This window comes from Garra rufa, chromosome 3, assembly GCF_049309525.1.
Source record: "Garra rufa chromosome 3, GarRuf1.0, whole genome shotgun sequence".
Lineage (NCBI taxonomy): Eukaryota > Metazoa > Chordata > Actinopteri > Cypriniformes > Cyprinidae > Garra > Garra rufa.
Window position 1 is genome coordinate 32,536,616 of NC_133363.1, and position 25,016 is coordinate 32,561,631.

At 36.9% G+C, this 25,016-nt stretch overlaps 1 protein-coding gene across 2 annotated transcripts in view; it reads right to left on the bottom strand.

Moving 5' to 3' along the window:
* Positions 1 to 15,444: 15,444 nt before the first annotated feature.
* Positions 15,445 to 25,016, bottom strand: part of hsd17b12b (hydroxysteroid (17-beta) dehydrogenase 12b) — a 35,797-nt gene continuing 26,225 nt past the window's right edge. Inside the window, exons 7-12 of one of the 2 annotated variants that reach the window (XM_073835936.1) lie at positions 23,762 to 23,796; positions 19,686 to 19,767; positions 19,400 to 19,465; positions 17,997 to 18,146; positions 16,416 to 16,549; positions 15,445 to 16,385 (exon numbers count right to left, since the gene is read on the bottom strand). In XM_073835936.1, the coding sequence (XP_073692037.1) occupies positions 16,442 to 16,549; positions 17,997 to 18,146; positions 19,400 to 19,465; positions 19,686 to 19,767; positions 23,762 to 23,796 (441 nt within the window). In that variant the 3' untranslated portion in view covers positions 15,445 to 16,385; positions 16,416 to 16,441. Of the gene's footprint in view, positions 16,550 to 17,996; positions 18,147 to 19,399; positions 19,466 to 19,685; positions 19,768 to 23,761; positions 23,797 to 25,016 lie in introns of both variants that reach the window. The other variant, XM_073835935.1, reaches the window with a different exon arrangement.

Consider the following 25,016-nt stretch of genomic DNA (forward strand, 5'->3'; position numbering starts at 1 on the left):
CCTATTTTAAGTGGTTGCAGAAACATGTTGTTTCCAAATGAGCAAATGAGCTGTTGCTCCCTGCCCCCTTAGTACTAAACTAAGTTCTCTTTTACACACAGGAATTACAAAAACAGTTGGTTATGTCTGTGAAGGTAAACAGCTGGGATAGAAATTGCATGTTTATATTAGATCTGTGTGGCAGCACCGTAATATACAGTAAATAAATCAATAAATTCACTGTTTCCTTTGAGGCTGGGACTCTAAACAGTGTTCTGAGCTCATGCTTTGCTCGAACTTTTGCCACGGCATTAGAAATGGTACACCTTTGTCACTTGCGAAAACAAAATGATGACACCGTAGGTGGAAACATGCAGATTAAGAGGCGTTAATATTATAATAAGATCCCCTTTCTACGTCTCAGAGCAGCTTGTTTCTTCAGAAGCTTGCAGAGGAAGGCTTACCAAAAAAAAATGTACTGGGATGTTCTTTTTCACATTTTTCTGGGTTGCCAAATGCACCAGGGACCCAATTACAGCACTTAAATACAGAAAAAGTCAGCTTTTTATGATATATCACCTTTAAATAATAAATGATTATACATGAATTAATTAATAAATGAAGAATATTAATATAAAAGGTAAGTAAAACACACCACATATACAAGGATTTCTTTCTTTCTTTGAAAATAAGTCTTTCTGACGTCACACCTTTAAACAGTATACATAGAAAAAAATCACCAGTGTTTATACAATAAACAGCTGGTTGTGTAGATGAGCTATGCTACTGTAATATATCGTGCAAATAGCTGTAATTATAGTTTCAGTGTTGTTATTTCACCAACCGAAATGCATTTGAAAAGCCAGTATGGGCTTACCTCATTCTCTCCAGTACCATGCCATCAGAGTCAATGAGCTGAAAACATTAATACTAATATTTGCAAAGGGGGAACGTTTCTTTTAAACAATTTCATTAAACTTTGGAGGTTACTGTTAATATGAATCCATTGTGATGGGCTATAATTTGAAGCGATAGAAACAAATGTCTGAATAGCCCCATTCCCAATTTCCTGGTTGGTTCTGATGCCTCTTATCAAAATGTCTTTTATCAGTCTTTGCCCGTCCTGGCATTATCATAGATCCCTTTGTCTACAGCTGTAAAATGAAAAGAACACAAAATATTCTGGCCCAGAATGCACTTTCCTTATTATCTAAAAAAAGAAAAATATAAATATGCAATTCATTTTCATTTTAATAGCAACGGTTCACAGATTCTTATTATTTTTTCCAAGGTCTGACTACCAATTACTTACCGTGTTAATGGTTAATGTGTTTTACCGTTAAATTGCAATGAAGGTTAGCACTAAACTAATCTGAAGTGTAACATGTAGACGACCTTGAAGTCACTGAACATGTACATGTTCTATTTAAAAAATAGCTGTCGACTCGTTTTGATCTGAGCAGAGACCTGAACACATTCGTAAGGGATAAGTACAGTAGTGGCCAAAATTATTAGAACACTAGTAGTTCACAGGCTAAAAATGAGTTTAAGTCAGTTGTTTTTATCTTTTGTTGTAGTGTGTCGGTATGAAATATCAGTTTACATTTCCAAACATTAATGCAAATAATTGTAATAATCCAGTGAGATTTTTGTTTGCACAATGGGTCTGACAACAGCCAGTGCTCCACACAGAGATCTGATCTCATCATCATCATCCAGTCTGTCTGGAATGACATGAAGAAACAGAACAAACGGAGACAGACTAAATCCAGAAGAGCTGTGGCAACGTCGCCAAGATGCTTCAAGAAATCTACCTGCAAACCTACCTGAAAAACTTTGTACCTAACAACAAGTGTACCTAGGGCAAAACATAAAGGATGGTCACACCAAATGTTGATTTAATTTAGTTAATAGAAGTTAATTGAAAAAGAAAAGCTATTTACAGCATTATTTTTTACATTTTTAAACAAGTCCCTAAATGGTACTCTAGCTTTGCAGGCAGGTTTCTTGAAGCTTCTTGGAGATGTTGCCACAGCTCTTCTGGATTTAGTCTGTCTCAGTTTGTTCTGTTTCTTCATGTCATTCCAGACAGACTGGATGATGATGAGATCAGATCTCCTTGTGGAGCACTGGCTGTTGTCAGACTCCTTGTGCAAACAAAAATCTCACAGGATTATTACAATTAATGGCAAAATGAATGTTTGGAAATGTAAACTGATATTTCCTACTGACGCACTATAGCAGAAGTTAGAAATAACTAACTTAAAACCATTTTTTAGCCTAGTGTTCTAATACTTTTGGCCACCACTGTACAGTATATTATTACCTTTGCTGGTTCTAAAGAGTGTGAAATGTGATTAAAAAAAAGTGATAATGAAAGAGCTTTAAAACACTTTTTTATATTGTAAAATCATCCACTGGTCTTTTAACTGCACAAAGGGAATTGTGGCTTGGAGAAAGAGTCTCTAGAGTAAGGAACATTAATTGACTTTGCTAAGTCAACCTTTAATGTACAAATCAGCGTAGAAATACCATCCTCGCCACTATTTTGCTTCTTTTTCATGTGGCAGGAGCATTCTGCTCACAGTCAAGTAGACATTAATTCCTTTCAATCTTCACACTCAATTTATTCTCAAATGTCCCTGCCGATATGCTTGGTCCTCTAAATTAGTGGCGGTGAATTATACGGTAAAGAAAGGATGGAAGAAAGAAGAAACTTAATCATACACCGTAGCTGCATGTGGGGAGTCTTGTATTATGAAATATGTTCCTTCTTCCCTGAGGATGTAAGTGGTCAATGGAGGAATGGAAGCCAACGGAATGAACCAATAAATAGCAAAGAGCTCAAATAATTAGTTCTTTTAGTTCCGCTTTGGGTATTTTGTTAAAGGCTATTTTCTATGCCGGCATCCTTTACAAAGAGAAGGGTGAAATTCATGAATAAGTTTAAAAAGTACAAAACTGTCCAATTTATAGCAAGTTTATCTTTTCTCGCCAGCCATACGCCTTGAACGCTGCTGATACTGTTCATTTGCCTTAGCTCTTCATTCCAAATACTGTGTTTTTGAATATATGTGTCCGGTCAATAATGCTGCTGTGATTAGAAAACGCTGTTTATCAATAGAGTTTATCACCGTGCAAATGTTGTATCATTAATTCCGGTGGGCAGGCAAATGAATGATGAGACTGGCATTCGAGGAGAAAAAAACTGAACCATTATAATGAACAAATTAACCTCTCCACCCACCCCCAAAAGACGCGGGACTTGAATCTAAGCCATCTTTCAAAATTACATGCAAATTAGGCACCAGGAGGCCATATGGGACATTACACTTAGGTCAAAGAGCTGGCGCTAGTGTCACAGTCATTAAAGTCTATCATAGCACCCTTTTACAAATAGACAGACAAACAGGGGTTGCTGGTTTCAACGGTTAATGTTTGGGGTTCACCGTATTACACTGAACGTATTATCATTTTGAAGAGATCAGAGCAGACAGAGAGGTGCAGTGATGGACCATGTGCAAAGACAAGGTCTGCAAGCCGCTGTCATATATTTCAGGGAGACAGTCAAGCTCTGCTGATGCTGAATGTCTACAAAAATATCTTTGTATGTTGGAGGACCTGAGGAGGTGTGAGATAGGAATTATGATGTGACAACAGAGACCCCTAATGGAGGAAAGAAATTCTTCCTCCCTCAGCAGCAATGAGCTTAAAAAAGCTAGATAAATAATGACTAGCTGTCTTGATCAATTACTGTCATGATTTACCAAAAGATCAGATATATGACATTTTAAAATATAAAAACATATTTGCAGGTCTTGACCAAAATATATAGATAAATATATTCTAGACTGAAGAAAGAAAACATAAAGAATCATTTCTTAAGGATCTCGCTCAAAAATGCATGTTTATGTTTTTTAATGTTTACCATTTATGATTAAGTAATTAAGTAAGATTGAAAAATTAAAGTTGTGCCAGTAATGCCAACCACTAAATATCTTATATTTAACACTGGAGACTGAAACATCCTGTTTTTATAAGACATTTTTATCCAAAACGGCTTAAAGCACACCTTAAAGGAATAGTTCACTTTCAGAACAAAAATGTACAGAAAATGTACTCACCCCCTTGTTATCCAAGATGTTCATGTCTTTCTTTCTTCAGTCATAAGGAAATTATGTTTTTTGAGGAAAATATTTCAGGAATTCTCTCATAATGGACTTCTATGGTGCGCCCGAGTTTGAACTTCCACAATGCAGCTTTAAATGGCTCTAAACGATCAGAGCTAAGGAAAAAAGGGTCTTATATAGCAAAACAATTGGTTATTTAAAAAAATAAATAATACAATTTATATACATTTTAACCTCAAATGCTCGTCTTGTCTAGCTCTGTGTGTAGAGATTAAAAATTATATAAATTGTAAATGTTTTTTAGAAAATAACCAAAAGTTTCGCTAGATAAGACCCTTCTTCCTCAGCTGGGATCATTTAGGAAGTTCAAACTTGGAGGAACCATAGAAGTCCATTATATGGAGAGAAATCCTGAAATGTTTTCCTCAAAAAACATCATTTCTTTACGACTGAAGAAAGAAAGACATGAACATCTTGGATGGGGGTGAGTACATTATCTGTAAATTTTTGTTCTGAAAGTGAACTACTCCTTTAAAGGAATAGTTGTTTTACTGATGTCACTTCAGTTGAGTTGCTGTATATGCACGGTCAGAAAGCTCTTGGACATCATCAAAAAATACCTTAATTTGTGTTCTGAAGATGAACGAAGGTCTTACGGGTTTGGAACAACTTAAGGGTGAGTAATTAATGACAGAATTTTCATTTTTGGGCGAACTATCCCTTTAACTACAAGGAAGGACTGTCCCACTAGAATAAAACTTGGCTCCCTTTGCTCAAGAGTGTAACTCTATTAGTTCTCTCCACACTTCCAACCTTTGGGTTACTAAAAGATTGAGAGGCTCATGTGAGTTTCCCTAACCATGGAGTCATGCTTCACTGTTTTCATGAGCGGGGAATGAACATCTTGCCAAAACATCTCACTGTGTTCTTCCACCATGCTGACATAATTTTCACAGACTGTAAGCCAAACTCTATTAATCAAAGGTGTCATGAAGAGAGCCTCCTAGCCCCCGTTTTTATTGATAAAGTTTATTGGATATTAGAATTTGACTTTATGCCAATTCCAGAATGAATTCAAATGAAACTAAGGATAGAAAAAACAATGATTTCTAATTATTCTCTCAATAAAACTGTGTGAGCCTTTCGATAAACAAACATTAACACCAACTATTTATATTAAATTTGCTACTCAGCTTAAGGAACATTGTACAAAACTAAAACCATTGTTTACTTAAAGCCTTTCCATCTGTCGGTTTAAATCATGATACAAGCCTGGAATAATAAATTAGTAAGAAAAAAACTCAGTGGTCTCAGCATTGCCAAGACTGAACAGGGTGAATCAGATTCTAAAACTATATGATGGAAAGCAAAATTTCTAGCTATTTAAAATCAACATGAAGCTGTGTACTGTACACAATCAGTTTTCTTCAGTAATATGAGAAATGCTCATAAAAAATAAATAAGTAAATCATATACTTTTTAACCACAAATGCTCGTCATGCACTAGCTTGACCTCAACATTATGTAGCCACGTTGGAAAGGTCACGTGTGACGTAGGCGCGAGTACCGACCCAGTTTTCACACTTTTGAAAATGCAGAGAGAGAAAAGCATTTGTGGTTAAAAAGCATATAATCTTTTAGAAAATGACAGATCGTTTTACTACATAAGACCCTTATTCCTCAAATGAGATTGTGTAGAGCCCTTTGAATCTGCATTGAAACTGCAATTTGGACCTTCAAGCCATTGATCTCCATTGAAGTCCACTATATTGAGAAAAAATCTGGAATGTTTTCCTCAAAAACCTTAATTTCCTTTAAAGACAAGACATGAACATCTTAGATGACATTAGGGTGAGTAAATTATCAGAACATTTTTATTCTGGAAGTGAACTAATCCTTTAAAGCCTGTAAATGAGGGCAGAATATACAGCAAATTACTTCTGACTGCTAAAAACTGAAGCTTGAAGTCTAAGCTCAATGCCTTGATCCTAAGAAAAGATTAAATCAAGCTACATGCTCAGTAACCAACCAGTTAAGAATTTGTAAAAAATTCAGTGCACAAACATCATCCAACTAACTTAAAGGGTTCAGATGATGTTGCTAAAAAAGAACATTATTTTATGTACTTGGTATAATGCAATGTGTTTATGTGGTTTGAGGTTCAAAAAACACATTATTTTCCACATTCTGTACATTATTGTTGCTCCTTTCTGCCCCGCCTTTTCTAAAAACCCTTTCTTTCAAAGCTCATCGCTCTGAAAAATGCCAGCTTTTTAGCTAATTAGCCAGCTATTCAGTGAGTTGTGATTGGCTGAATACCTCAAGCATGTAATGGAAATGTAACGCACCATGTTGTGATGGGGTGTCCCGGCACAACGAGACAAAAACAATAAAACCCTTTGTAAATGAGGCATTTGTTGTATTCAGTGATTACATAATTACTGATTATAATGACTCATACCGTCTTTTTACGTGTTGCACTGTGGCGCATAAACATAACACTGTGTCTGCATTTGTGATCATAGAAACGACAAACAAGCAGCACTACTCTACACTGCACAAGGCTTGCGTTTGGATAGCCAGTAGCAAATTCTTTAAATTAAGCTGCCTTAAATTTTTAAGTTAAATCAACTTAAGTCATTTCAACTCACAAGTTAAATCAACTCATTTTTATTCACATATAATAAGTTCAAATGACTTGTAGTTTTAAGCTGATTTAACTTAAAATTTTAAGGCAGCTGCTGAACTTAGGTTTTTAAGTTGAACCTGGTGAAAACTTTTTACAGTGTACTTACAGGCTGTGAGTCAGAAATTTAAATACAATTTTACTCTACTCAAAGTTTTACTCTCATATTACTCACATAATACAACTTAACATTTCACGTTGACTAAACGTAAAATTTTAAGGCAGCACAAATACTTTCTTTTTTAAGTTAAAACAACTTTTTTTTTTACAGTGCACTTGAACAGTGAGTGACGTGAATACTTACACACCTCAAAAGCTGATTGTCACAGTTAATTCATTTCTGTTTTTAGGAATGTCACAGAGAATGAAATTCCAATGTAGGACTTAGTATCACTGCATATTAACACGTGAAAGTGATATTTCACCCAAAAATGAAAATTCTGTCACCATTAATCACTCTTTAGTTCCAAACCTGTTCATTTTAACAATTTTCATGGAGCAAAAAATAAGATATTTTGAAGAATGTTTGGTAACTAAACAATTTGGTGATTTCTATTGTATGGACAAAAAGCACAGACATTTCTCAAACTACCTTCTTTTATGTTCCACAGAAGTCACGCAGGTTTGAAATGAGATGAGGGTAAGTAAATTACAGAATTTTTACTTTGAGTGAACTTGTTAAAGACACTTTTAAGTCTTGATTATTCTAAAGAATAAAGGACTCAAAAAACATCTAGATTTCACATTGTAAACTTTATTGCACAGATCATATAAAGACACAATATAAAGCAATTCTTTTCATATGCATCTGTGAGAAAACAGTCTCAAGAGAGATTTTGCCTTTGACAAAACCATAACAGTGCTAATGTGCAGCCCAGTAACTCCACAGCTTTTTTTTAGCCAGATGGACAAGGCATGCAACACATTTCCAGTTAGCGCTAAATGTAACATGCTACACATTATTCATTTACCAGTGCACAGAAAAATCAGAAATTAAACATGTATCAGCTTAACCAGCAAATTACCCATCTTTGGCAGATATAAACAGTTTGGGTCAGTCAGTCTGGCTTCATTATGAAGCATCTACCCTGACTGTAACCTTAAAATAGTCTCCATCCTACACTGAATCTCAGTCTCTCAGTCCATTCAGGTCCAAATCGGCCTTCAGGCTTCTAGAGTTACTGGCGTCCTTGCGTGCATCTACGCAGACTCTCAAGCGACCGCAAAAAGGTGCGCCGTGCTTTGTCTTCATCCACTTTGAACGGTCCTTCCTCGTCCACCTCCTCAGTAATCTTGTCGCAGCTGAACTGTCTCTTCCGTTGCAGGACTGAGCGGGCCCTTTCGTAGTCTTGGGTCCTGGACAAGCCCACCATCTGGGGGAATTCCTCCATAGCCAAGGACATTCGGTGAACAGGCAAAGCATTCAAGTGGCTCATCTCCAATGCATGTGCCGACATCCTGGAAGTTTGCAGGTTTCCTTCAAATTCCTCTTCTAAATGAAGTTCTCACGAAGTGAGTCAGTCTTCCAAATCTACGCTTTTAAAGCAAGCCTGGTAGAAGTAGATGAAGAAGCTCTTCAGTCGGTTCACTGCTCTTGTTCTGTATCCGTCTCGAATGTTTGTAACCCAGAGCTGCTGCGAGGCTTTATATAGGCCTTCTCTTCCCACACACTCCTCACAGCTCCTCCCTTATCACAGGACTGTCACACTTCCGACTTCCATTCCTTTCCTCCGGAATCACCCCCCCCACTACTGCCTGGAACAAACATGCATGCGGTGTGCAACAGGGAGGGGACTGAGAGACAACACTCGAGGATTTGGCACTCAGACACAATATGAGAGAGATCATGCACATCTATCAGATGAGATGGACGTGACACCCAGCAGATGGCCTTTTAAACGCCACTCTAAAGCTACAAAATGTACTTGCATCAAGGCCCATAGAATACAATTTTGGTAGCATTTAAATGCAAAGGGGTTGGACACAGATGGTTCTTGCCTGCAGGGGAGAAATAGATAGAGGCGAAAAAGGGCATGGGGGAAACTCTGGTGTGAAGTCTAGTGAGCTCAGGACTCAGGAGTGCCATACTGATTGATAGTAACTAAGACAGTCCAAGTAGGTGACTTCACAATACTATTTTGATCAGAATGGATTGAAATGAAAATTCTGTCATTAATTGCTCACCCTCGTGTGGTTCTAAATCCGTAAGATCTTCGCTCATCTTCGGAACACAAATCAAGATATTTTTTATGAAATCCGAGAGCTTTCAGACCCTCCATAAACAGCAAGGGAAGTACCAGAAACATAGGAAGAACATCGTTAAAGGGATAGTTCACCCAAAAATTAAAGGTCCCATATTGTCAAAATCGAAATTTCCTGGCTTTTTTCATGATAACTGAGGTCTAGGGGCTATGTAACTACCATATGAGTTTCAAAGCAGTCAATCCACAGTAAACTGCACACAGCCTGCTTAAAGTAGCTGTTTCTTTTCATGAGACGCTGTGACTTCCGTAACGATGTGACGTCCGATCTACTCAGTCACCGCCTTCAGTCACCACCCCCAGCACCAACCACCGCCCCACCCTCCTTTTGTCAAACCCAGACAACAATCCATTCCATTGTTGAGCAACAACAACACGAAAACAAGTCGAGAAAACGCTGTTCAGTCCATGGATGTCAGGAAACTACATCATTGCACAGGCTTCAGAACAATGTGAATATAAGAGACCAGTGGCATGTCAACTTCAGCCTCTTTCACACAGCGATTCCGGTAAATACACGGATAATGTGTCCCATGATTTGTTCCGGAGTTGTTTGATTTGGTTCATTCACAGTTGTTTTCCGGAATCTGTGCGTGCTTTACACACAACCCATAAAGACATGTGACATTTGGATGTGAGATGTAATGCGACGCGTACGTTTCACTAAACCTAAACTAACCTGAACAAACTGTGCATCAGCGCTGATAGTGAGGAGCTGACTCTGCCTGATTGCCGCTTCATTCCACTTTGCACGTATTTTTCCGTTGTGAAGAGTCGCATGATAACGTGCATCATCACTACAACACCGCCTTTATGGTTCTGGCTTTTGTTCACACAGCGCTCGTTCCCGTAATTTTCCAGAATCAGCGCGCATTGTGAAAGGGGCTTTACTAAAGCAACAGTTATGTAGCTTACTGCATTCGGTGTTTGAAAAAGAAAAAACATTAATGATCATTCTCAAATATCCTGTTGAGTATCAGCAGGCTAGGATCTCTCTATTGCTCTGAGCTCGCTTACAACATACATGACCGTAGTTAACTGTGATTGGCCTGGCTGTGCGTCACTCAGAAAACAACAGGCCAATCAGAAGAGAGGCTCATGAATATTAATTAGATGGGCCAAAATCGACCTGTTTTTGACAGAGCTCCTAAAAAAGGAGCTGTTAAAATATATTGAGATGGATTTTGGCACTTATACCACAAATATATATTCTTAAGGACATCAACAACTAAAATAAACCTCCAGAAATGTGTACAATATGGGACCTTTAAAATTTGATGTTTATCTGCTTGCCCCCAGGGCATCCAAGATGTAGGTGACTTTGTTTTTTCAGCAGAACACAAACAAAGATTTTTAGCTAAAACTGGTGCAGTCTGTCAGCCATATAATGGGAGTGGATGGGCACCAGACCTTTAAAAGTAAAAAAACATGCACAGACAAATCCAAATTACACCCTGTGACTCGTGACGATACATTGATGTCCTAAGACACGAAACGATCGTTTTTTTGCGAGAAACTGAGCAGTATTTATATGATTTTTACCTTTGATACAGAGCCATGTCCATCTCTCCTCGTGCTCAGCATCCGGCTCGTTACCTGTGTACGCACTCTGGTGTAGTATATGCAAATGCCGGAAGCGATCTGTCGCATGAATACGACACTCATTGTTTACACAGTGCACAGAGATTGTGGATATAGCCGCTATTCAAAATGGTAATTACTCGCGCTTATCCTGATTGTTCAGACAGATTTAAAACTAAAAGATTACGTTTGCTTGCGCAAAGTCATCCAGGACTTTTCACCGGTTTCCCCTTACGGCGTTTGCGTATTCTACGCCAGAGCGCATGCACATGTAACGAGCCGGATGATAAACTCAGGATAGATGGACATTGCTGTGTATCAAAGGTAAAAAATGATATAAATACTGTTCATTTTCTCACAAAAAACGATCGTTTAGTGTCCTAGGACATCAATGTATGTTTTTTGTGCATGTTTTTTTACTTTTAAAGGTCTGGTGCCCATTCACTCCCATTATTTGGCTGGCAGACTGCACCAGTTTTAGCTAAAAATCTTCGTTTGTGTTCTACTGAGGAAACAAAGTCACAGATAAACAAAGCAGATAAACATCAAATTTAAATTTTTGGGTGAACTATCCCTTTAAAATAGTCCATGTGACATCAGTGGTTCAACCGCAACTTTATGAAGCTACGATAATACTTTTTGTGCGCAAAAAAAAAAAAAAAAAAAGACTTCATTCAACAATTCTCTTTCGCGTCACAGTCTGCTGCCATTCACGAGAGTACCACAACATATGCGTGTGGTGTTGCTGACATAGAAATGTTGTAGAACTGACATAGAATTGTTGAATGAAGTCATTATTTTAGTTTCTTGCACACAAAAGTATTCTCGTAACTGCATAAAATTATGGTTGAACCGCTGATGTCGCACGGCCTATTTTAACCATGTCCTTACTATGTTTCTGTGCCTTGACCGTGGTAGTTCCCTTGCTGTCTACATAAATCAGGGGGTCACCACACTCCAGGAGCCGGTGTCCTACAGAGTTTAGCTCCAACCTTAATCAAACACACCTGAACCAGCTAATCAAGGTCTTACTAGGTATACTTGAAACTTCCAGGCAGGTGTGTTGAGGCAAGTTGGAGCTAAACTCTGCAGGACACCGGCCCTCCAGGATTAAGTTTGGTGACCCCTGACATAAATGGTTCGAAAAGCTCTTTGATTTCATCAAAAATATATTAATTTGTTTTCCGAAGATAATCAAAGGTTATACGGGTTTGGAAAGACATAAGGGTGAGTAATTAATGACTAATTTTCTTTTTTGGGTGAACTATCACTTTAAGGTGATGATACACGGGGCAACTTTTGAGCAATGTTGCAGAGTGATGCTGCTTGGGCACTTTCACATGGAGAATGGGCAACAATTTTCTACGTGGATACCTTAGATCAGTCTCACCTGGTTGCTCATTGATGACAACATTGTACAGCAACATTGCTCAAAAAGTGGCCCTGTATATCATCACCTTTAGAATGATTTATTTGAATCAATTTAAAACTGGAAAAAAAAAGATGATTTTGAAAAATGTAAGAGAAACGTTGTGATGTGAATTGAAGAAAGAGACTAAACTATTTCTAGGTCACTAATCAAACAACTATACACTACTGTTTAAAATCTTGGGGTCAGTAAGATATTGAGAAGAAACTAATACAATTACTCAACAAGGACACATTAAACTGATCAAAAGTGACAGTAAATCATTTATATTGTTTAAAAAAAAACTATTTCCAAATAATGATGGTTCTTTTGAACTTTCTATTTGTCAAAGTATACTAATAAAAATCTATCACCGTTTCAACAGGATGGAATGTATCATGGTTTCCTGACGTGGAAGAGAAGAAATTGTTAAATAAAGTTGTTATTTTTGTTTTCTTTGTGCACAAAAATATTCTTGAAGCTTCATGACATTACGGTTGAACCACTGATGTTAATTGTAACTATTTTAACAATGTCCTTATCACCTTACTGGGCCTTGAATGTGGTAGTTGCATTGCTGTCTATGCAGGGTCAGAAAGCTCTCGGACTTCATCAAAAATATCGTAATTTGTATTCTGAAGATGACTGAAGGCCTTTTTGTTTGGAATAACATAAGGGTGAGTAATTAATGACAGAATTTTATTTTTTTTGGGTGAACTATCCCTGTAAGCAGCACAACTGTTTTCTTCAGTGATAATAATAAATGTTTCTTGAGCATCAAATCAGCACATACAAATGATTATTGAAGAATCGTATAACACTAAAGACGATGAAGTAATGACTGTTGAAAATTCAGCTTTGTCTTCATAGGAATAAATTACATTTTAAAATATATAGGAAACAGTTATTTTAAATTGTGATAATATTTCACAAAGGTAATGTTCCTATTGTATTTTGATCAAATAAATGCAACCTACCTGAACATAAGACATTTCTTAATTTATAAATAAATCTAAAAAAAAAAACCTAAAAAAAAACATTACTGACCCCAAACTGTTGAATGGTACTGTACATTTGTGACACTGTTTATATCACTCTATGCACACTTAAAATATCCTTGCTTCCACTGAAGCACAAAATCATATTTGCTACAGAACGTGAGTCATGACAAGATCTATTAAGGAAATTACAGGGATAGTTCATCCAAAAATGAAAATTCTGTCATTAATAACTCACCCTCATTTTGTTCCAAACACGCAAGACCTTCATTCATCTTCGGAACACAAATTAAGACATTCTTTATGAAATCTGAGAGCTTTCTAACCATGCATACCACCAACCACTGATGACTATCCTAAAAAAATGTTCCTGTCAAGGTTGTACTTTTCAAAACAATGCTCAAAACTTGGTATTACGAGCACTTCCTGTGTCTAATTGCCTCTTTAAGACAAAGCGTTTTATGTATCCCCCAGTTGCAAGTCGCCTTGGATAAAAGCATCTGCTAAATAAATAAATGCAAATGTCAATGTCACATGGACTGTTTTAACAATGTCCTTACTACCTTTCTGGGACTTGAAAGTTTCAGTTGCATTGCATTGCAGTCTATGCAAGGTCAGGAAGCTTTCGGGTTTAATCAAAAATATCTTAATTTGTGTACCAAAGATGAATAATGGGCTTGCAGGCTTGCAACTACATGAGGGTGAGTAATTAATGACAGAATTTGCATTTTTGGCTGAATTATCCCTTTAAGCCATGTCAAAATCATCATGATAACAAGCCTTACTGAAGAGTGTCTAAACTTTCACCTTCCATATTTAACAACTTACCACAAACACAGGCATGTGCTATACAGTCAGGTCCATAAATATTGGAACATCGACACAATACTAACATTTTTGGCTCTATACACCACCACAATAGATTTGAAATGAAACGAACATGATGTAATTTAACTGCAGACCGTCAGCTTTAATTTGAGGGCATTTACATCCAAATCAGGTGAACAGTGTAGGAATTACAACAGTTTGCATATGTTCCTCCCACTTGTTAAGGGACCAAAAGTAATGGGACAATTTCACTTCTCAGCTGTTCCATGGCCAGGTGTGTGTTATTCCCTAATTATCCCAATTACAATGAGCAGATAAAAGGTCCAGAGTTAATTTCAAGTGTGCTATTTGCATTTGGAATCTGTTGCTGTCAACTCTCAAGATGAGATCCAAAGAGCTGTCACTATCAGTGAAGCAAGCCATCATTAGGCTGAAAAAACAAAACAAACCCATCAGAGAGATAGCAAAAACATTAGGCGTGGCCAAAAAAACTGTTTGGAACATTCTTAAAAAGAAGGAACGCACCGGTGAGCTCAGCAACACCAAAAGACCCGGAAGACCACGGAAAACAACTGTGGTGGATATCCGAAGAATTCTTTCCCTGGTGAAGAAAACAACCTTCACAACAGTTGGCCAGATCAGGAACACTCTCCAGGAGGTAGGTGTATGTGTGTCAAAGTCAACAATCAAGAGAAGACTTCACCAGAGTGAATACAGAGGGTTCACCACAAGATGTAAACCATTGGTGAGCCTCAAAAACAGGAAGGCAGATTAGAGTTTGTCAAATGACATCTAAAAAAGCCTTCACAGTTCTGGAACAACATCCTATGGACAGATGAGACCAAGATCAACTTGTACCAGAGTGATGGGAAGAGAAGAGTATGGAGAAGGAAAGGAACTGCTCATGATCCTAAGCATACCACCTCATCAGTGAAGCATGGTGGTGGTAGTGTCATGGTGTGGGCATGTATGGCTGCCAATGGAACTGGTTCTCTTGTATTTATTGATGATCTGACTGCTGACAAAAGCAGCAGGATGAATTCTGAAGTGTTTCTGGCAACATTATTTGCTCATATTCAGCCAAATGCTTCAGAACTCATTGGACGGCGTTTCACAGTGCAGATGGACAATGACCCAAAGCATACTGCAAAAGCAACCAAAGAGTTTAAGGGAAAGAAGTGGAATGTTATGCAATGGCCAAGTCAATCACCTGACCCGAATCCGATTGAGCATGCATTTCACTTGCTGAAGACAAAGCTGCACGGAAAATGCCCCAAGAACTAGCAGGAACTGAAGGCAGTTGCAGTATAGAGGCCTGGCAGAGCATCACCAGGGATGAAACCCAGCGTCTGGTGATGTCTATGCGTTCCAGACTTCAGGCTGTAATTGACTGCAAAGGATTTGCAACCAAGCATTAAAAAAGTGAAAGTTTGATTTATGATTATTATTCTGTCCCATTACTTTTGGTCCCTTAACAAGTGGGAGGCACATATGCAAACTCAATATAACAATCAAGGTCAACTAACCACTCCCTTTTTTGTGTATCAAATCCATCAAATAATAGTTAGCAACATGATTAGAAAGATGTTTTTATTGGAAATGCAAGATCAATTCACAGGCAGGCATATTAAGTGCATCAAGTCTGCTGTTGCAGGCTTTAGACTTTTATCTTGTAAAAGTTATTCATGACTTCTGTTTCATTTATAATGAATTCAGGAATTCTAAGAACTGGAGAAAATGCTGCATTATAATTGATCAGATATTAACGGAACAGCAGCCTTTGCTTTCAAAAAAAAAACTGTTGTAAGAATTGAAATTTGCTTTCTGTCAACAGCAGTACCAACATTACAAAGTTAACCATATAGAACGTACACAAACTTTTACACAACAATGTTAGTGCAATATAAATCACATCTCCATTCAGAAAGATGTTCTAAAGATAAAATGCATCGTGCCATCTGTGATGGGCACAAATAGTTCATGTAGTGCATTTCATTGGTAAACAACTGCTGAGTCAGATGAAAAAAGCAAATATGGACCAAGATTATAAGTGCACCATTTTGTAGACGTTGCAGATGCGATTTTTAAATGATTGCGGGCAACCTGCCTAATTTCAGTCATATCAATTATGCTAATGGACGCGTTGTTGCACAAATAGACTTTTCGTTCAGATTGAGAACATTTTTCTCATTATTCATGTTCATTAGATGACTATTACTACTAATTTACTTTCTTAAAGAAAACCAAACAAACTGTACTGATCAATGCTGTTAGTGACTGTTAGTATACAAAGAACTTAGGCTATTCTGAGGTTGTCTTACAAAGCTAATAAGAACGGTTGTTCAGCAAAGGCTGTTCAAGCAAATCATGTTTTGGTTAGCTACAACTCAATACACCACTCTAATGTCTGGAAAATACATTGCTTGTTTTGTACCATCTCAGGAGCAGTTGGCTGTAAGTGCTCTTGGCCCCAGACAACAAAAGGGCAGAGAGATTGGGAATTTTTTTGGTTGGTCCCTCTTTTTCTTTTACACCATCCCTTCATCCCTCTGTCTGTCCTTTTTCTGTTTCTAACCTTGCTTCTGTTTCTTCAGATAGCGTGCACGGTGGGACAACCCCATGCTCATAACATATTTGTTGAGCAGTTTCGCAGGAAGTAGAGCTGTAGTCACCCAACCCTGCAGCAATGACATAGTAACAGACTTGTTCAAATACAGAATATGAAAACAATCCAAGTTAGTACTGTAGTTTATATCATACACAAGCTTCCATCATGCCAAATAGTCCTGATGTAAAGGCAATTCAGAGAATTGTTTTTAAACACACTATAAATGTTAGAAATGAATGCTGAAAACACATTAAAAAGACTGTGAACTACGTAGTACTGAATTATAGTACTGTAATAACTGAGTAATACTGAATAGTTTTTCACCATTTCTGTGTACATTTTCGTGGGCGGGCCTGAAATCATGTCACGATGATGCATTGGAGCCACTGAGCCCGGCCCCTCCCCTAAAACTATAATAACTAGAGCTCATTAGCATCAGTGGTTTGCACGTTCAATCGTGAGTTTAAAAAAGTCAGAATTGTGAGATAAAATAGGTAAATGTATAAATATGTAAGATGTTATACCTTTAAATAGTATTTCATGTTGTAAATGTGCGCTTTAAAGGTAGAGTAATCACAGCAGATTTCATTCATAGTCTGTCAGTTTAATTGTCTGTGTTTAGCTTCAAATGCCGCTTTTGATGAGCGTATTCTATAAAAATTATTTGCATTCCTATTCTGACATCCAAAAGCACAGCAATACATTTTTTTTCTCTTACCTGTTTCCCTTCACTTGTTACTAGTGGTCTTTTGCCACCACAATGCGCGCGCAGCTGCAGGTGACATAACTGTGACATCTACTCCAAATTGGTCTATACTGCTTATTTTTTCAAAACTATTATTTATTTATTTTACATTTAAATTTGGCAAATGACACATTTTTCTGTGGTGTGACAACAACTTCAGAACACATTTAATATTGTTTTACACAGACTTTAAGCATAGTTTTTAGGATGTACACTACTGTTCAAAAGTTTGGGATCAGTGCAATTATTTTATTATATTTTTTAAAAGAAATTATTACCCTCATTCAGCAAGGGTGCAATAAAAAGATCAAAAGTGACAGTAAAGACATTTGTAATGTATAAAAGATTTATATTTTAAATGAACAACAAATAAATTCCATTTTTTTGAACTTCCTGTTTATTAAAAAATCCTGACAAAAAAGGTTTTAAGCATCAGAATTGTTTTCAATTTGGATAAATGTTTCTTGAGCAGCGAATCAGCATATTAGAATGATTTCTAAAGGATTGTGTGACACTGGAGTCATAACTGGAGTAAAAATTCAGCTTTGTCATCACAGGAATAAATTACATTTAAATTTAAGGTCAAAATTTTAATATAATATTTAATATAAAACAAAACTTTTAAATGCAGCCTTGGTGAGCGAAAGAGACTTCTTCCAAAAGCATTTAAAAAAATCTAACTGACCCGAAACTTTTGAAGAGTAGTGTATAATGAATTCAGTGCAGACCTGAATACTGAATTAAAGATGAAGGCATTTTAAGAGGGTCTCACCATGACGGCATGAGGGAAGTAACCATTGGACTGAGTCTGCAGGCCTACAGTGCTCAGCTGGGCTTTAACATAGCGTTCCGGAGAGGGGATCTCAAGAGTGGGCCTCCTGATCTTGCTCAGTTTGGTCGTCACATAAAACGGCAGCACACTCTTAAAAGAGATACACAAGACACTTCATCAGTGTAAGCAGTTGAACTAGTATAAATCTGGGTGACCTGAACATCACTACTAACAAAAAAAAACATAAATCACTTAATCTGAGCTGTTTCAACAAAGAAACTTGCACTGACTGATCTTAAAATACATCAGTGCCTTTGTTTTATCTCAAAATGCAAACCAGTACATATCCTACACTAGTACACCAGTGTTTTTTCTGTTTATAAAAAATTACTTAAATGTCCTAATTGAACTATGGCTTAATCCTAGTGATTCAGGCCTATATATATCAAATGGCATTACACTTAAAATCATCATTGCATATTTAAATGTCACACTTTTCAGACAACAACAATATAAGGATTATAATTAGTGGTGGGCATAGATTAATTTTTTTAATGTAGATTAATCTCACTGTAATCTTGGAATTAATCTAGATTAAAAATGGCTAATTTGAATTCTGCCGAAGGCATTCAGAATATGTGTGCTACCCAAATAATGACTAAAAGTAAGTCTTTGAGAACTGGTTTCTCAAGCCAGGTGGCGATTTGTCCAGGAGCTCATCTCCTGTTTCCAAAATGCATCACAAACTGCTTGACAATTGCATTTACAACACAATTAACTATACAAACTTGTGTGACCAACTATTCCTACACTGCATGTACTTCTGTGTAAAAGGCTGCGGGACGTGTGCGTTGCAGTTAAATACACAGACGTGCACAGTCATGGATATCTGCATGCATAGTCTTCGGTTAAACTGCGTTGCTTTTAGAAGCATCAATTCAGTTGTTGCATATAGATTAATATCTTTATTTCAGGATTATCAAAGTAAATTATAACTCAAATTTGAGATTTTCACTGGGGCACATGCCCCAGTAAGAAGGGTCTAGCAACACCCCTGCCCTGAAGCAAACCAGGCGGCTTCATAGCTGCATCCATGTTATCACGTCTCGTTTGATGTGGTTATTTCACAGTAGGCATACACACAGGTTCGAAGACTCGTTCTCGCCCCCTACAGTGCAATTCGGCTAGGTATACATCCGCGCTAAAATAGAAAGTCATCATAGCTTGTGTAGTATAGACCCAGCTCCCAACCCAACTTTGAGAATAGATTAACGGCGATATTTTTTTTTATCGCCCGATAAGAGTCTCACGTTAACGCCGATAACGGCCCACCACTAATTATAATGAATTCTGTGTTGACATTAAACATTTTTTTCAACTACTGTTAAGAAATTGTCACTCACCTGTATAATAATCCCTTTGCTTTTGTATTCAGCATCAAGTCCACGGGAAAAGAAGTCCACAAAGGCCTGAAGGTATGAGAAGAATCATGTAATTTGTGTCCTTTAACATCATAAAACGTAAAAAATAATAACCAAGAGCGTCAGGCTGCGATAGCGTTCTAATATCAACAATTAATTTGCTCAAAAAAGTGCTGCTAAACACTTTCCATACAATAACATCCTCTGAGAACTTTAGCACAAAAGACAAAACAGATTTGGTAGAGAGAATAAGAGAAACATGACTTGCCTTCGAGGAAGAATAGAGGGTGAGAAGAGGAACTGGATACATGCCACTCGCAGAAGCAACATTCAAGATCACTCCTTTAGACCTGGAAAGAGTCGTTTTTTCCACCCATTAATGTTCGAACTGTCGTAGAACAGCACGTTTATACAGACAACAGTGCTTGAAATGTCCCATATATTTGTTCCATTTTCACTTGACTCTTTTGACAGCACAGAATTATCCCTTCTAACACACTAGTACCTGCTAATGGATTCTTGCATCCCTGTTGCTATGGCAACCAGTGCCCATGCCAGTGTACATACTGTTGCATTATGTACTAGTGCACCCCAGACACTAGAGCTCTCAATGGGAGGAGCTACAGATACTTTTAGTATGGGTTTTATTCTCCAAACTGAGGAAGGCCCTTACTAAATACATAGGTTGGAAACATTTTCCTTAAAAATTTACATTAAGTCTGTTTAATTACGGCTTGACACAGTCAGCCTCTGCCACAAGAAATAATTAAAGGGATAGTTCACAGAAAATAGGTCGTCACAGAAAATATGTTCCAAACCCTGTAAGACCTTCATTCAACTTTGGAACAAATTAAGATATTTTTGATGAAATCCGAGAGCTTTCTGTCCTTGCATAGACAGCAATGCAACTACCGTGTTCAAGGCCCAGAAAGGTAGTAAAGACATTGTTAAAATAGCCTATGTGACATCAGTGGTTCAACCATAATGTTATGAAGCTACAAAAACTTTTTTTGTGCACAAAGAACTATTTCATTCAACAATTCAAAGTATTATTCAAAGAAATTTTTGAATAACATTGTTATTTTTTGTTTTCTTTGTGCACAAAAAGCATTCTCATGGCTTTATAATAATTAGGTTGAACCACTGATCACATGGACTATTTTAATCAATGCCCTTACTACCTTTCCGGGCCTTAAAGGAACACTCCACTTTTTTTGGAAATGGGCTCATTCTCCAACTCCCCCCGAGTTAATAAGTTGAGTTTTACCGTTTTGAAATCCATTCAGCCGTTCTCCTGTTCTGGCGATATCACTTTTAGCATAGCTTAGCATAGATCATTGAATACTATTAGACCAATAGCATCGCGTTCAAAAATAACCAATGAGTTTCAGTATTTGTCCTATTTAAAACTTGACTCTTCTGCAGTTATATAGTGTACTAAGACCGGTGGAAAATGTAAAGATGCGATTTTCCGCCGGTCTTGGTATACGATATAACTGCAGAAGAGTCAAGTTTTAAATAGGACAAATACCGAAACTCGATGGTCATTTTTGAACACGATGCTATTGGTCTAATAGGATTCAATGATCTATGCTAAGCTATGCTAAAAGTGATATCGCCAGAACAGGAGAACGGCTGAATGGATTTCAAAATGGTAAAAATCAACTTATTAACTCGGGGGGAGTTGGAGAATTACCGTATTTCCAAAAAAGTGGAGTGTTCCTTTAAAGGGTTAGTTCACCCAAAAATAAAAATTAGCCCATAATTAACTCACCCTTCAAGCATCCTAGGAGTATGACTTCCTTCTTTCAGACGAATCCAATCAGAGCTATATTAAAAATTATCCTGGCACTTCCAAGCTTTACAATGGCAGTGGGCAGCTCTTCATCAGTCCAAAACACGTGCAAAGTGCATCTATCCATAATGAAAAGTACCTCACATGTAGGGCTGAGCCGATAAACTATATCATATCGAATCGCAATAAAATTTATGTTAATAACGATGATAAGCTCTAGACATTTTTTGCTTGATATGGATTACTCTAAGAGCCAATCACACAGCAGAAATATGCGACAGCGTGCGTGTGCAAGTCAAAGTACAAAGTTCATTTCCTACAGCACTTTGCGAAGCAACCCTACACCAGGACGACAAAAAAAGAGAGTGGAAGCAGCGACGAAAGAGAAACTAACCTCGAGTTATTATCCAAAGATGTTGAAGTTGTCGACAAAAAAAAAGATAGCACGAATTCCGTAAGTGGTTTGACTATCTGAAAAGTGACTCTCAGCTCAGCTGAGAGTTTGGCGCGATTGTTAAAACTGAAACCGAAAGCAAAAAACGCACGCGCATTCAAAAGCAATTTTAATCCCCCTTGTTTAGAGAGTGATTTCGCAATGCGCGCAAATTAGGCTACATGACATATCTAGGCTGTTATCAGAATGTAGACTATAATAGGTTGTGTATGTCTATAGCTCTGTATCATGCTTGAAATATTCCGTCTCTGTTTGCACTTTGAATAATGAGAGAGTAGCCTACTTTGATTATGGCTGAATTGTCTGCACTTAATACGATTAAGAAAGAGCTGTGTCGTAATTTTTTGATATTTATACTGTAGATTGTTTCAAAATGCAGTGGTTGCCTCTAATTTAAATAGGTCAACCTATAATAGAGAAAATAAACAATTGTGTTTATAATAATAAATAAATGTGTTACAAATTATGTTTTTACAATAATTTTATGTTTACATTTTGTACATTTACTCTCATTTACCATACTCTGTCACAACTTCTATTTTTTTTTTTTTTTTTCATTTATTTTAGTAAGTTATTTTAATTAAGGCCAAATCTGTAATCTGCTTTTGTTAATAAACTATACTTAAAAATGTAATTTAATGAATCCTTTAATTTTTGTGGCTTTAGTCATTGTTGGGATACTATTTTAAAGCTGGCAACATCAACAGCTTATATCGAAATATATATCGTCATCGTTCAATATGGGAAAAAATTATCGAGATTACATTTTTGCCATATCGCCCAGCCCTACTCACATGGCTATAGGGGGTGAATAAAGGCCTCCTGTAGCGAATCGATGCATTTTTATAAAAATATATAATTTTTTAAAACGTAATAATTACTTTAATCTAGCTTGTGCCAACTGGTCGTACCCGGAAGCAGCTTCAGGTGAAGGACGTCGAATGTCGGCGTTGCGCTTGCACCTGTGAGTCTCGTGAAAACCAACATTTGTTTATAGAAGCAAAGGAAGCAAAGTTATCTTAATTTAGCAAAGGAATATCAATCTCCTCTTGGTTTATACTGAAATCCAACATTTTCCTTTTCAAATCCATGTTTTAATGTATAATTCGTGACCTTTGTTTTGTTTCGATCTCTCCACGCTGCATTCACGTTCGTCACTTCTGAGCGGTGTATGCGCAACGCCGAAGTGATAATGGATATTCTTTTAAAAAACACCTCGATTCACTACAGAAGGTCTTTATTCACCCCCTGGAGCCATGTGAGGCACTTTTTATTATGGATGGATGCATAGGCGCCGATTTAGGTTTCTGCCGGTGGGTGCTCAACAAAACGAGAATAAAGTCGTACAAGCTACAATCCGCTTCTTAGCGGTTAAAATGAACCAAGAATATCTCATGTTTTTCCATGGGGAATTGGCGCATACGGATGGATGCACTTTATTGGACTTGTTTCAGACTCATGAAGTGAAACACCCACTGCCATTATAAAGCTTTATAGCATTATAAAGTGGCAGGATAATTTTTAAATATAACGCCGATTGGATTCGTCTGAAAGGAGGAAGTCATATACACCTAGGATGCCTAAAGGGTAAGTAAATCATGGGCTAATTTTCATTTTTGGGTGAACTAACCCTTTAAAGTGTGAGTTGCGTTGCGGTCTATGCAGGGTCAGAAAGCTCTCGGATTTCATCAAAAATATTGTGTTCCAAAGATGAATAAAGGTCTTACAGGTTTGGAATGACATAAGGGTGAGTAATTTATGACAGGATTTTCATTTTTGGATGAACTATTCCTTTCATCAACATGCAACACTTATAATTGCCAGTGTGACAGATCAAAAGAGCAAAATATGTGAAAGTGAAACATTTGTTCATGATTACTGGACTGAAGTGTACAAGAAGTAAAGGCCAAAACCACTGCGTAAGCATGAGATGACCAAACTGTACAAAAATAACTACATACAAATTTTCATGACACACTCCTGTGGGACATTCTAGTTAGTCATAATGCTACAAGCATAAGAATCATTCCATCTGCTTTACTAAACACGACTTTGAATGTCAACAGAATCATAGTGTCGTGATTTGTGAACTTACCTATCTACCATCCTCGGCAGTACCAATCGTGTCATCTATAATAGTGCAGGGATAGAGAATATGAATCAGATCTATATGGTTTAAAGGCTATTACACAATAAATGAAATAAAATTGTTATAAAATCTGATCAAGTCACAATCATTTTAGTAATACTTCACATATGCATAAATGCACACTATAAACCATTAATCTGTCCTATGTCTATAAATGGACATGTATTTTTGCAAACCACACACACTGTATTGCGCTAACAGAATAATACAATTTGGATCCTGAAGGTGGCAGCATAGACTCAAACTTTCAAGCTGTATAATAAAGAAATGCACAGGCAGTGAGCTAAACACAACTTCCTTGAGTACAATAAAGTGCTTATATATAGAAAGTGATGTGTATATATTTCATGAATGAGTCATATTTGTTAATCACATTATGAGTAATCAATTTTTCCTTGATGAAACAATACAAGATTTCACTGTAATATGAAAACAGTTACGATCAAAATGCAAAACCAGGGCAAAAATGAGTTCTGCAACTTTCTAATACAAAAATCGATGAATACATTAACACATACACCCATGACCAACATTTCATGCCAACAGCACTTATTTTGTGTTCAGAAACTACATATACAGAAGAAGCTGAACAGACACTATTACTTTTAGAAAGAGTCTTAAAAGCATGCTAAAATTAAATTATGATTTACATGACAAATTATAAAGACTATGTTATGACTGTTTTTGAATTTTTTTGTGTAGAATTTAGGAATAACACAAACGCAATCTCAAATAAAAAAAAATAAAAAAAAACTGTGCAGCTATTGCAGGTTTAATTTGAACCTATGGGTTGCCAGTTCCACAGTTTCCCCTTTACTAAACATTATCTGTAGCTCACCTCCCATCCAGTAATTACAAAGAGCTTTGTGCTTTGTTACTTCTGATAAACTTCTCTCAAATTCTGTCCACTTTATCAAAAAATTTCAAACAATAAATGCAGTTTTGATGCCCTTAAATGTAGGGTACTGAGGTGTTTAAATTATATGACATTAAAATAAGCACCTCTAATATTATAGTAATGTACAATGAAATGGTCCCAGTATAGTTTACAGCATTAGTTAGATTAGATATTTTTATCAGTGATGGAAGATGCCATTCTGAATACTTAACTGAATCTGAATCTAAATGTTGTGTTGCTAACATCAGTAATTTCTACATACACTTGGTTTTCAGAGTCACAGTGGACAAGTAATGACTGTTT